The sequence below is a fragment of the Thermothelomyces thermophilus genome, chromosome 1 (genome assembly GCF_000226095.1).
Source record: "Thermothelomyces thermophilus ATCC 42464 chromosome 1, complete sequence".
In the NCBI taxonomy this organism is placed as follows: Eukaryota; Fungi; Ascomycota; class Sordariomycetes; order Sordariales; family Chaetomiaceae; genus Thermothelomyces; species Thermothelomyces thermophilus.
Genome location: NC_016472.1, coordinates 2,161,753 through 2,174,502, shown reverse-complemented (window position 1 = coordinate 2,174,502; position 12,750 = coordinate 2,161,753). Strand labels below are relative to the sequence as shown.

Genomic DNA, 12,750 nt, shown 5'->3' with positions numbered 1-12,750 from the left:
CGGGGGACCGCGATGCAGCGCACAGTGTGGCAGAACGAGGGGTTTGAGACGGAACCAGGGTGACACGAATAAGCGCGTTTTTTCGCGTTTAGAGCAGCAAAAGTCGCGCGTCAGTTTAAGTGGTTCCCCACCAATCCAATCAGAACCAGATGCCACACATCGCCCCCATGCCTCCTGGTGTGTGGTCTCCAAATTCACCGGCAGGGCATTCCGTATTGGGGAACATGTCTTCCCAATTCCAGTGACGGAGGTGGGACGTCGCCGAAAGTTCTCCTCTGAGAAATAAAGAGTGGTATGGGAATACTCCGTAGAGCCTCTCAATTGACGGATCTGGCGGCAATCCAACATACGAAAACATCTTGCCGAAACGCGCTCGTCTTCGCTCCCCCCCCCCTCCTTGTCGAATATGCCGCGGGATGGGCACGACATGAGGTCGCATTGCCCAGTTTGGCCAGGAACGGCTGCTCACCGCTTCATCAGAGGGACTTGTCGAATCCACACCGAGGGTGAAGACCCTTGCTTAACTAGGCGATATTCACCAATTCCAAACTCGATTACATAGTAAGGCGCTCGGACTTGCAGGAGGACTCAAACCTGCAGATACCAAAAATGGTTTGGGTCTCACCCGGCTGTTAGCAGCTTTCGTCTGAAAGATGTAGTGGGCTTGCAATGACTGGAGACTAAAAATAAGCACGTGGCTCTTCCCATCCCAGCCCGACAACCGGTTTGCATATCAAGACATTTTCGTTCCAGCATGGTTTCTATGCCCTTCTCGAGACTCTTCCCCTCCCCCACTGTTTATTTTTTTTTAAAAAAAGCTAGTGGCGTATGTCCCTGATCCGACTGAAAGTCCTTGATCGACTAGAACATAGCAAGTGAAATGGTTTGAGCTGAGCCACAGTGTCTGTGAATTTCTCGCAACTTGTGGACTATAAGGCGTCGGGTTCAAGGAGAAAATCTCGGGAGATCCAGCCAGACTATAAGACACCTAAGCAGTCTCTCTTAATAAAGCATGTCGACAACCCAAGCATGAATTTGAAGGAGAAATGACGAGCCTTGGGCACCGGTGTGGGAGTCGTTCGTTTGCTGGTTGCCTCGACAGCTCCTTGCTATTGGTTCGGAGAATTGGCATCGCAAGAGGAATCAGTCGCCATCATTGCTGAAAAAAAAAAAAAAAAAAAAATACAAGCCCACAGAGAAAGGCAAAAGAAATGCAGTTAGGTCGGGATCAACACCCTGGCCCCGCGAGCAACTGCTTCCTTTCCAAATAGTCGGTGTCCAGTCGTGGTTGTCCACGTTTTGTCTGATAACATTTTGAAGCCACATCTGAGCGTCGCCACTGCATGGTTGGGCATACCTACCTCCAAAATCACTGCAGCCCCACTTCCAAACAACCCACTCTTACACATTTCCATTATCGCGAATGAACTGCTGAAGCAAGCTGCAATCTATGTCAGTTGGGCATCCCATTCCTTATGACAATTCTTATGCTCGAGATGGGCTCCCTGGTGGACATAGTTACCCTCGAGAACCTCGAGCAGAAGTTGTTCCGATGGGACCCGTCCAGTTCGAGTCACTTGTATGCTTTGGTCGACATGGGAAGGTAAGCAAAGCTTCTCTCACTAACGTAGCACCACGCTTTTTCGTCATTTCGTGCAGTAGGCTGACGAGCCTTGCCCTAGCAATGGCATCCGGTTTTCCATTGCAGACCTTTCTCCTCCGCGAGCGCGACAGCTCAGGTGCATCTATCGGGAACGCGCCGCTATCTCGTTATTTGATGCGCTTGGCGGGCCATCGTTGCTCTTCCCCGAGGAGACGATTAAGCTAGTCTCGCAAACACTGGCAAGGTTCAGGTCTATCGCCGTTGACGACTACGACGTTCCTCCTAGCCAAATGAGAATCTTTGCGACAGAAGCGATGCGTCGGGCAGAAAACGCCACGACCATGCTTGAGGCCATACGGTCTGCCTGTCCGGGTCTGCCCGTGTACGTCCTTGCGCCACCGGTTGAGACGCTCTTTGGCTCAGTGGGAGCTCGTTCTGGCTTCGTCGATGTGAAAGGGCTTTTTCTTGATCTTGGGGGAGGAAGCGTCCAGATGACGTATCTGGACACCTATGCCCGTCCTCGAGAGAGCAGCACGAGTCCAGAGGTCGCCGCAGCCCTCGCCGGGCAGAGCCTGCCCTTTGGCGCGGCCCATCTAACTAGTGTTCTGGACAGCAGTGACGCCGAGACACAAGCGTCAGAGATTTCTCGTCTCCGCGACAGCATGAGCGAGGCTTTCAGGACATTGTGCGCCAAGTTTCCTTCACTTGCCACGGACGCCGCCGAGGCCCAACGGGGCAAAGCTGGGGAGGGTGAAGCAACGGCGGGGATTGACGTCTATCTTTGCGGTGGGGGCTTTCGAGGCTACGGGAGCATGCTGATGAACAGGCATCCGATACAGCCGTACCCAATTCCATCCATTGGGGGGTTCACGGTGTCCGGTCATCTATTCGGGCGGACCAAAGACTTGCTCGAGTTCGACAAATCCTTCGAGGGGAAGATATTTGGCATGTCGAAGCGCCGGCGTGCTCAGTTCCCCGCCATAGTGGCTGTGGTCGACGCGCTCATTTCTGCTGTTCCTCGAATTCGCTCCGTCACCTTCTGCTCTGGCGGCAACCGTGAAGGCGCCCTGATGATGAGCTTGCCGACGGAAATTCGACACAGCAATCCATTAAGTCACTGCGGGCTCGTCTTGAGGAAACACGTGCCTTTTCAGCCCGTCCCAGACGCGGCACCTGTTGAAGTGGTTCTCGATGCGTTACGATCCGCTTTCCCGCCAGATTTGAACTTGGCTAGCACGACTACGATTTTTGGCTTACGCATTGACGCCCTCTATGCTGAGCAGATATGGAGCCAGCTGGGATGCGACGCCGAGACAAATGCGTCTGCTGCTTTGCATAATGCGATCAGTTATCCTGATCTGCCCGGGCTGACGCACCTCGCCCGCGCCGTGCTGGGTGTCACAACCTGTGCCAGGTGGGGCGCGAGCTTAGCACCCGTTGATGAGCCGCTCTACAAGAACCTACGGGCTCTGATGGATGCTGCAGATCCAGACGCGACGTTTTGGGCCGATTATACTGGCTCTGTGACCTCAGCGATGGCAGCAATCGTGCGAGGATGGCCAAAGGCTCGAGGTGCCATCCAGGATAAAATCAGGTAAGTGGCAATCCTTACGCCTCTCCAGCGTGCGCTAAACGATACGTTAGGTTCCGGGCAACGGCACAGCATCATAATCCCATCCGGGTTCAGCTGGAAATCTCGGTAAATCCGGACGCGGCGATGGGAGTTGGCCCCGACGTTATCCACGAGACTTTCAGGGGTCTAAAGAAGCACCGACGCTCAGGGAGAGAAGTCTCCGTCACCGTTCAGCCACTCGTGAAAGAGAGTTCGGTGCTCTCGGGTTGAATTGATTCCCTTGCCATTGGTTTGCTGCTGGCTTACGGCCGAGACTGCCCGACTGCTGCTCGTTCCCGGTCCTCCAATAACCGCATTCCCCACCGCACCGATTGATAACACTATATTGCTTCAAGCCTCCTGACCGGAATACATTTTCCAATGCCCAGCCCGAAAGTTTGTCTTCATATTTCCGACACCTCTCGTTTCCAATCCATTCGCTGATAATTTCCCAACCAGCACAACCGAAGATTTGAATATGAAACAAGCAGGGATTCATACGTCAATGGTCCGCCTCCGGCCTGCCCGCAAGCTTACGGCGAGCTCATCCCTGATGTATGTACAGCCTAAGGTCGGGCCCTTGCCAGGAGCTTCGCCTCCTTTGCCGCGAAACACTCAACGATCAGATCGTCAGTGGGGAACACCTGACCTGATATTTTCGCGTCTAATCCTTGAGGTTAGTGCCGTTCCGTTTGACGATAGCTCATATGAAAGACTTACAGAAGCCAGGAAGCGCCTGCCACGCCTTCCGATGCGTCGTGTGAAGATCCACGACGTCATCCGGGTAAAACGGGAGTTCGGCGGTCATAACCTTCTCGATCGTGGTGTTCTTTTGAAACACCTCCGAGTATATGACAATGACGGCCTCAAGTAGCTGTATTGTCTCGTTCCTGAAATCATGCCTCCATGCGGGATCAGGCATCACTGATCTCTCGGGTCAGTCACTGGTTTGAACACTCATACTAATGGGGGCATACTAACCTCCGTAGGATATTGGCTCGGCGTTGGTTTGCTGCTGCTCCAACACCAAGCTCAAGGACTGCCGGTATATCAATATCATCTGCCACAACAGCACCCCTATCTACAGTGTCAGTCACCTAGTCCTTATTGAACTGTCCCGGGGTTGTCTTGGGAGCGGCATTCACAGGAGCGAGCATTCCCCGAGGCGACCGCGAAGGGGGCGGCCAGCCCGGCTTTTACTTACACTTGACAACAAGTATCATCGGGTGGGTCGACGTCGGTTCTTTTCGTCCGAGATATTTCTCAAGGTCTTCGGTGATCTTCCGCTCGAGTTCCGAGATCCTTCGGCCTGCAAGTAGCCGAAGGGAGTCTTTCATTGATGCAAATCTTATATCGAATGGCGATATCTGGGCCTTGCGCTGCTCGAGAAAGAGTTGCTTGGCACTCCAGACCTTGCACATGCACCGCATCCTAAGAGTCTCCAGAACCAGTTGCTCGGGTATCTGACGGGCCCACGGCTGCGGTCTTGCTCGCTGCTGACTTGCTAAACCGACAAGCAATTTGTCCATATACGCTTCAAATCTCGGCTTGTTCTCGGCCAGTATTTGCCGTTCCATCCAAAGATAAATGTTCTCATCCGAAGGAAGGTCGGATGGCATGATGCCAACCCCTTGAAAGCTCTGGACTCCGTCCTGTCTCTCGTTCGCAAGTGCGAACCGACTCGCACGGAGTTCCAAGTAGGGTCCGTTCACGGATAGGGAACAGAAAACGGATTCGGCGCCAGCCTCGAACTGGTTGCGACCGGGCATCAGGAGCGATGGGTTTGCCCAGTTCCATCTCCCTGTGGACGAGTCAGCGTCGCCGTTACCCGGCGGGACATGGCAGATGAAGCCTACCGAGCTTTGGCGGGATCATTTCCTTCAGCGGCTTCCGGATGCATGCACGCTTGGAACAGGACGGCTTTTTTTCGAACCGCTTGCTGCACTCCTTGCAAATCTCTGCATCATCGCACTGGAATCGACCGTCAGCATGGGCTGGAACGTACCGCGCAGAAATACAAGAAGGTCACCTACGCCTTTCTTGTTTATCTTGCAATGGTAACAAGCCCCACGCTCCCGGACCTTATTCGTCTTATCCAGGTCTTTGATGACTCGTGTTCTTTGGCCCGAGGCCGAGCGCACCTGGGGCGGTCTTTTAGGACTCATCTCTCCAGAGGGCTGTGGAGAAGGCGACGACTCCAGGAAGATCACTTTATCGCGTGGAGGCTGAGGGCCAGAAAGCTGTGGCCAGAGATTGAGAGATTGAGACTCCTGGGCTGGGGCATCTGGCATGGGGGTGTCCTCGGCGTGGCTGGGATTCTTCGCCAGGGTAGTACCCTGGGCCAGGGGCAAACTGCCGTCGGCGGGCTCCCCTTCTGAGGGGGGCGTGGTTACATCGGTTTCCACGCCGGGGTTATAGTATGCATCGAAGTCAAAGAAGTCCGAGCAGTCCTCGGCCGACGCCGAGCTACTTGCGGTTTCCTGGGCATCAATGTCCCTGTGGGGCACAGATTCCATAACCACATCGAGCATGAAGCGGTCTGCGTTGTCAGACATGGTTGGCCCCGCGCCTCCAGATGCCGAAGCTAACGGTTAGTAGGGCGTGAGGTGCAGCCGAGACAACAACAATACGGCACGAGCCGACGTCAAACAAAACTGATGAGGCACCACCGAGAGGGCCAGCGTACTCCGAAAACTTCGGGATGACGTCCTCTTCTATGGAGTAGTACTTGGAGGTGAGAAGGAGATGAGGCTAGCAGAGCGTGGACCGCCCGCTCGTTTTTCTGTGCCCTCATAACCATGCCGCAACCTCAGAGCCTCTCACCTCGTCCTCTGTCTGCGCTTACACGCCAAACGGCACACCCACGCCTGGTGACTTCCATATCGGTGAAACAAGGTAGGTCTGATTGGTCAATTCGGTCGATCAGGCTGGGCTTGACGGACCAATCAGTCCCCTGCAGCACTCCGAAAATGACTACATAGTACCCGTCTACAAAATTCAATTCCACTCGACTGGCGAGTATAGGAAGGAGTTCTTCACGAGAGCACCTGCCATTGCGCACAAAGGTCTCTGGCTGTTATTTGATGGAAACGTCCTCGGCACTGAACAGCCGACTTGCGTATCTTGCGCTAGTCTTGTCGGCTGCTTGATGGAGAACCACGCAGAGTGAATCCAATCCACCTATGTAGTAATCCGGGTAGGTACATTCTCATACATCATTTACTGTCGGCTTTCAGCCTGTGCGGCCCAAAAATCGGGGCCCGGCTCTTGGCAACACCTTTACGCCGCACAAAGGTGGTGTGGTCTATGAGTATTTCCAGATTGTACATACGACACGTTAGACTGCGCAATCACCTGTGTCATCGTTGTATGGCGGAGAGCAACACGGGAATGAGGAGCGCGAATTTGCCGGGTAGTGAAAAAAAAAGTGCTTGCGTGCTGACATGAAATTACTTGTTTGATTGTGTTGGATGATCTGGTAGTGCTATGTAAATCTGTATTCAATTAGTGGAAGAACAAGCAGTAGCGCGCAAATGCGCGTCCACTTGTCTTGGGCCCCCAAAACTGGCATCTCTACCCATACACTAATTAGGCCAAGGAGGGCTGCATTTGAAGGAGGCAGGAGACGTCGGGCCGTACTTTGGAGGCAGCACGGCGATTCAGCGCGTGGTTTGCAACAAGGTACTTTGTGTAAGTAAGGTAACTACGTATGTTATGTATGTACTGTACCTGTTAGTGCGGAGGTAGAGTCAGGGGCGAGGAGATTTGCCGCGTGCATGCATACCTACATACAGCCATTGCGCTGGTCAGGACAGGAATCATGAAACCAAGTTACGGAACTGCGCCTCCACCAGGCAGTCCAGGTCGCAGTCGTGCGCCTCTGAGCCTTCAATCTCTAGGTATATATATACATATATATGTATACAGGACTCTCCCGTGTAACCATGGCTGCGTCTGAAACAAGAGAACGATTTGCGCAATGCCGCAATTGGTGGGGCTTGGGTGCCTACCCCATTGAATACCCCATTGAAGGGGAGACGGGCGAGATGCAAAGATGCTGTCTGTCAAGTATATGCAGCTAATCAAAGTACTACTGCATTCGATTGGTGCAGAGCTCAAGTATGTACTTCCGGAAATGTACTTCCGGAAGGTCATATTGGCTCACAACCGCGAGCAGGCAAGGCAAGGCAAGGTACTTGTGCCCTGAGAGAAACCCCCACGTTTGCGCAATGGTCAGGTAGCACCGAGAGCATGGGATGCCAAGAAGATGAACGGGTGCATCCACAAGTCATGAGAAGGATCTGGTGATTGAACGTGGTAGGCTAAGTCGTCTGTGCCAGGAGCACTGGACGGTAGAATCGGTGAAGCTCCCGGTTTTCGTTGTTCCGCCGTCTGCACCCTTCCTACGAGATAGAGTACACTACTGTGTATGTATGTATGTATGTACATACATACCTTTGGCTGCCTGAGGTAACAGACTTACCTAAATACTGATTCGCTGTTGTTGAGAGGTGGGACTTTCCCTAGCTTCCTCCCCCTCCCTCCTTCACCTGGATCTGTCCTTCAATTATAAAACCCTCTCTGCGCGACTGAGAATAAGCCTCTAGACCTCCGAACTATCATCCTACTTTTATGCCTTCCTAATGTAGGATACCTTACGATCTGCCAGGCAGCTCGCTTGCAAATCTCGAAATATCAAACAACTGAGTTGGGCATCCATCTCTTTTCTAGTGCTTGCCTTATTTGTCTGTTCTCCGGATGCTAAGAACGAGCAGGATCAAGTTGCAGAGCGAGACGGACAAAAAGGCTATGGAATAAAATTAGGGGTATCATCTATACAGATGCCTCGCGGATGAAAGCCAAAAGAGAAAAAAATTTTTTTTAAAAAAAAGGCAGGCCTGACCAAGATGGTTTTTTTTTTTTTTTACCAAGAAACCGCATCCCGCAACCGCCCTACACACGCTGGCTGGCTTGATCAGAAAAACAGCTTCTTCTTCTTCTTCTCCTTCCCGTCCATGCCCTTTAAAATGTCTTCAAACGTGCTCCCCTTGGCGAGTGGCTCGTTCCCGCCGGGGCCGCCGCCTTCGCCGCCGCCGCCGCCCGGTCCGAGGTTCGACGGTCCGAGACCGCCGTAGCTCGACTTCCTCAGCTGGCTGCTGATGCCGCCGGCGCCGGCGCCCGCGGGCCCCGCCAGCTGGCCGAGGTTGGCGGCCGACCGGCTGGCCCTCAGCCCGAGCTGGTACATCTCCCCACCACCAGCAGCAGGACCGGGACTTGCGAACGCGGGACTTCCGAACGCGGGACTTCCGAACGCGGGACTCAACCGCCCGGCGCTCCCGCCGCCGCCGCTGGACAGGGACCCGATACTCATCACCCTCGAGCCCCGCTCGAAGCCGGGCGGCGCGGCCGGCATGGGCAGCGGCTCCAGCCCGATCGCCATGCTGGCGCGGAATGCCTGGCGGGCGCGGTCGTTGGTCGTCATCGACCCCGCGCGGGGGCGGAGATGCGGCGACGAGTTCCCGCTGTTGGTGCTGCTGTAGTGGTGATGGTATTGCTGCTGTTGTTGGTGGGTCGTCCGGGCGCTGGTGTTGCCGTTTGTCGACGAGGAGGATGAAGGTGGCCGGGAGGGAGGGGAGGCGCCGGAAGGGTTCATGTCGCGGAACGCGGCGAGCGGAGGGGCACCGACGGGTGGTGCCCCCGAGGAGGATGCGGCGTCCCACTCTTTGGCTGCGAGCCAGCAGTGCGACCGCATGTAGGTGCCCTCGACCGAGAACATGACGACGTCGGCGGAGAGTTCGACGACGTTGGAGTTGCCCGTCTGGAACCACATCTTGCGGGTCTGGCCCGCCTCGTCCGTCCATGGGGGGTTCCCCTGCGGGGCTTCACAGAGGAAGTACTCGACACCCTCGGTGTAGCGCAGCCCAGGGGCGTCGACGACCAGCATGGGGAGGGACTGCAGGACGACGTAGAGGAAGAGCCAGTAGCCGATGCGCTGGTCCGGCAGGTCGGCTGGGTTGACGCCCTTGGCCTCCCGCAGCTCAAAGTCTTTGTAGGCAAGGAGGAAGGGCATGCTGAGGGTTTCCGTGTCGATGTTCCGCGACTTGATGAGCATCAGCTGGAGCTCGTGCGGCTGCAGGGCCTTGCTGTACTTGGCCTGCTTCTTGGCGGGCAGCTCGTGGAAGTTCTCGTAGATGGCCGTCATGCTGGGGAGCTTTGGGACGTCGAAGGGGATCGGGGGCAGGACAGGGGGCGAGGACTTGTCGAACTCGCTGAGGATCTTGCGGAGGGCGGAGATGGAGGCGTCCTCGGCCTTCTTTTCCTTCTTGTCCTTCTTGTCTTCCTCGGGCTCCTCGTACCCCTCCCCGATGACGCGGGGCGTCATGGACTGGCGGTCCACCAGGAGGTCGTACAGGGCGCAACAGTCCGAGTAGAGGATCTTCAGGCACTCCCGGTTCAGCCCGCTCTGCGAGAAGTAGTTCTTCTTGCTGCGGGCCCGGGGCGGCCAGTTGCCGAAGAGGCCCTTGTAGTAGCCGAGGACGAAGTTCCTCATCTTGGAGAACGAGTTGCGCCATTCCTTGAACTTGACGTTCTTGTACTCCTCGGTCGAGGTCGAGCTGGCGGTGCCGGCAAAGAGCGAGGGGAACTCGAACGCCTCGAGCCGGGCGTTGACGCCGGCCAGGCGGTTGACCAGGTCCAGGTGGGCGCGGTCCAGGCGCTGGCGGGTGCTGACCGAGATGCGCTCGTAAAGGGGCGACTTGAGCTCGAGGATCGACTCGTACTTGCCCACCGCGTGCGCAAAGGCCTCGTTGTACAGGTTCCACGACTTCATCTGCTCGGCCAAGATGAGCGCCTCGAGGGTCTTCTCCCGGCTGCGGCGCAGATCGGCGATGCCGGTGCGGTCCATGAAGAAGTCGAAGGCGGTGTCGACCGGTTCGCCAAAGGAGGAGCCGTCGAAGCTGGAGAAGTTGAAGCGCCGGAGCAGGCCGGCCACTTGGAGGACGGCAGCGAACAGGGTCCCGTTCTCGGTGGTGCCGACGAGGGGCTGGTGCGTCAGGAGCGCGAACAGGTTCCGGGCCGCGACGAGGCGCTCGAGATCGGTGTTGCCGAGGGGAAGGTACAGGTGACCTTCCGTCACGGGACCCTCGACCGGCGCGACGTCGAAGTACCCGGCACCTTGGGACGTCGACGTGGCTGCCATCATCTCGGTCACCAAGAGCTCGACCAGCCTGGCCGACGAGCTGAAGACATGATCCGGCACCTTGAAGCACGGTCCGCGGTTGCTCTCCTTGGGGTGCAAGTAGACGAGAACGTTGCCGGCCTCGTTCCACAACTCAGGGACCTGCACAATTTTTTTTTCCATGAGTGTTAGCGTCCGGGCTTGCAAACAGTTGCTACATTACGCGCGCGAGTGGTAGGTACCTTCTCTCCGTTAACCAGAGGTGCCGTGTTGTAGTCGACTTGGTTATCCGGCGACATGACCCAGGCCCTGGGGATCTTTGGCTTGCTCGAGTCCGAGTTCGCCCGCAACCGAACGCCCGGAAACCAGCTCTTCCTCTTGCGCTTGTCGGGAGCGGCCGGCGGGCTGCCCTCGCTCGAAGGTTTAGATAGAGACCGGCTCTCGAGCGGGTTGGACACCGCCCGCGAGCCGTCGGCCTCGACCTCGCGGCTGGCCGGGGGCTGGGCAGAGACGCTGCGCCCGCGGGCGTTCGGATTCGGAGACAGATGCCGAGGCTGAAGCCGGTTCGGCTGCGGCTTGGCCATCGAGGGGGGACCCTCGGGTGACGGGCTCCTGTCGGCCCGGGTCCTGTCCGGGGGCGTCGCCTCGGTCGACGTGAGGGTGGGGATGCGCGATGGTGTGCGGACGTTGGTGAGCACTGCGGGCGGGGCCGGAGGCGGAGAGGTAGGCACCGCCGGCGCCTTGCGAGGTTCGTCTTCCCTTGGAGGGCTGGATGTCAAAGGGCCGATATCGAAGAGAGGCGAGCTCTGTTCGATGGGCGACAGGGACCGAGCTGTCGACCCGGTAGTGGACTCGAAGGGGGATGATGACTTGGAGTCCTCGCTGGTGCTGGTCCTGGCGGTACCCGTGGTCACGGTCGGTGCGGTATCTGTTGTACTCGTCGGCGACGTGTAAGAGGAGGTCGAGCCGCTCGGAACGGCCTTCCGAGCGATCTCAGGCGACGACTGGGTGTCTGAGCGAGGTGTAAGCTTGGGCAGGAACGAGGTCAACAGGCCCAAGCGAGGCCGCCGTTTCCCCGTCGCCATCACCGTCTTGTCAACAAAATGGATTTCCTCTGTGCCTTCGGCCATTGTCCTCCTCCCCAGCAGCGCAATGCGTCCACAACAACCAGTGTCCCCGAACTAGCGGTCTTCGATCTGTCCCAATTTTCCTCTAAAAAAGGTACGGCGATCCGGCAAGCTGCTTCCACTTGTTCGTCTGTGTTGTTTCAGAAGAAACCTGATTTCTACCTGCCTCCTCCTCTTTCCTCCCTTCTCGAGGCGACGGGGAACGAGCGCGGAACAAGTACTTGGTCTCAATGACACTTACTGGAGGAAGACATGGTGAACGACTGGAAACCTGCGTGTCTCGGACTCGGCCGCCTTGGATCAGATCGCGGTTGGTCACCGCGGTGCTAGTTGGTGATCAACGGCCCGGCGCACCGCGGGAGGAGGGAGTGAACGCAGGGGTTGACTTTGTGCACACTCGACGGAGGTGTTGACAACTGCGCACGAATGGTGAATCGCCAACAGCCCATGTAGAGGTGTTGGACCAGCCCCGGAAGCGGCAGGGTGTCGCGACGAGAAAAGACCGATGCCGTGCAGAGACGAACGTTGAGTGACAAGGGGTGGGTGGGGATAAGTGCAGGCGTAATCCGTACGCTTGACTAGTAAAGTACCTGGTACGTTGCTCATTCGTCGACGACAGTCTTCTTCCAAAAGTCGAGAGAGTTTTTTGCTCGGTGCGTTGCCTTTTTTTTTCTGGGCATGCTGCAGCGTCAACTCCAGAGCATCACCGCGGGGCCAGGCATCGCCAGGCAGGAAACTGTCGGGAGAAATGATGTGCGGGGGCAACTAACGGCGAAATATCAGAGCAAGAACCCGGATGGGGACGCCTTCAAAATCTGAGGTGCACAACACAGCACGCAGTACACCAACTAGGGGTGGATGGCCAGTCGGAGACCCGGGTCTGACGTGCTCCAACTTTTCCGTACCTGGCCCGATGAAGCCAATGAAGCCAATGAAGCCAAACACGCGTCTTCCGCTTCTTCGCGCAGTCCACCCGACAGCTCGGGGCTCAGGCCTTACGCTCAGCCGCAGCCTGCCCAATGCCTTCCACAAGGCGGAGCTAATGCAGCCCGCTTATTCATGTCATTCTGCCTTGCCAGGGCATAAAACCAGGAGATGGAAGAGCGCGGTGTATTCCGTACCCAGAAAGGTCCCCTAATTCACGGTGAGAAAAAAAAGTCGAAAACGCTGGGGAAAGCTCAGCAGGCATAACGTCATTCCAACCAAAAACCCCTTGGCTGCTTGGCGGGGG

The 12,750-nt window shown here is 56.5% G+C and overlaps 3 protein-coding genes across 3 annotated transcripts; 1 reads left to right on the top strand and 2 right to left on the bottom strand.

Annotated features, from left to right (window-relative positions):
• The first annotated feature begins 1,156 nt into the window (after window positions 1-1,156).
• MYCTH_2295128 (uncharacterized protein) lies at window positions 1,157-3,789 on the top strand. Its single transcript, XM_003658787.1, has 4 exons — window positions 1,157-1,603; window positions 1,683-3,197; window positions 3,248-3,611; window positions 3,675-3,789. The coding sequence occupies exons 1-3, from the start codon at window positions 1,497-1,499 to the stop codon at window positions 3,444-3,446; spliced, it is 1,821 nt and encodes a 606-aa protein (XP_003658835.1). The 5' UTR covers window positions 1,157-1,496; the 3' UTR covers window positions 3,447-3,611; window positions 3,675-3,789.
• Window positions 3,790-4,062: 273 nt separating this feature from the next.
• MYCTH_2295124 (uncharacterized protein) lies at window positions 4,063-6,132 on the bottom strand. The gene is made up of 4 exons (XM_003658786.1): window positions 5,249-6,132; window positions 5,072-5,186; window positions 4,197-5,016; window positions 4,063-4,139 (listed from the first exon to the last, which is right to left on the bottom strand). Exons 1-3 carry the CDS (start codon window positions 5,768-5,770, stop codon window positions 4,412-4,414), a joined length of 1,242 nt encoding a protein of 413 aa, XP_003658834.1. The 5' UTR covers window positions 5,771-6,132; the 3' UTR covers window positions 4,063-4,139; window positions 4,197-4,411.
• Window positions 6,133-7,927: 1,795 nt separating this feature from the next.
• On the bottom strand, window positions 7,928-12,044 carry MYCTH_2295120 (uncharacterized protein). Its single transcript, XM_003658785.1, has 3 exons — window positions 11,761-12,044; window positions 10,635-11,404; window positions 7,928-10,554 (listed from the first exon to the last, which is right to left on the bottom strand). The coding sequence occupies exons 1-3, from the start codon at window positions 11,771-11,773 to the stop codon at window positions 8,191-8,193; spliced, it is 3,147 nt and encodes a 1,048-aa protein (XP_003658833.1). The 5' UTR covers window positions 11,774-12,044; the 3' UTR covers window positions 7,928-8,190.
• Window positions 12,045-12,750: the final 706 nt, after the last annotated feature.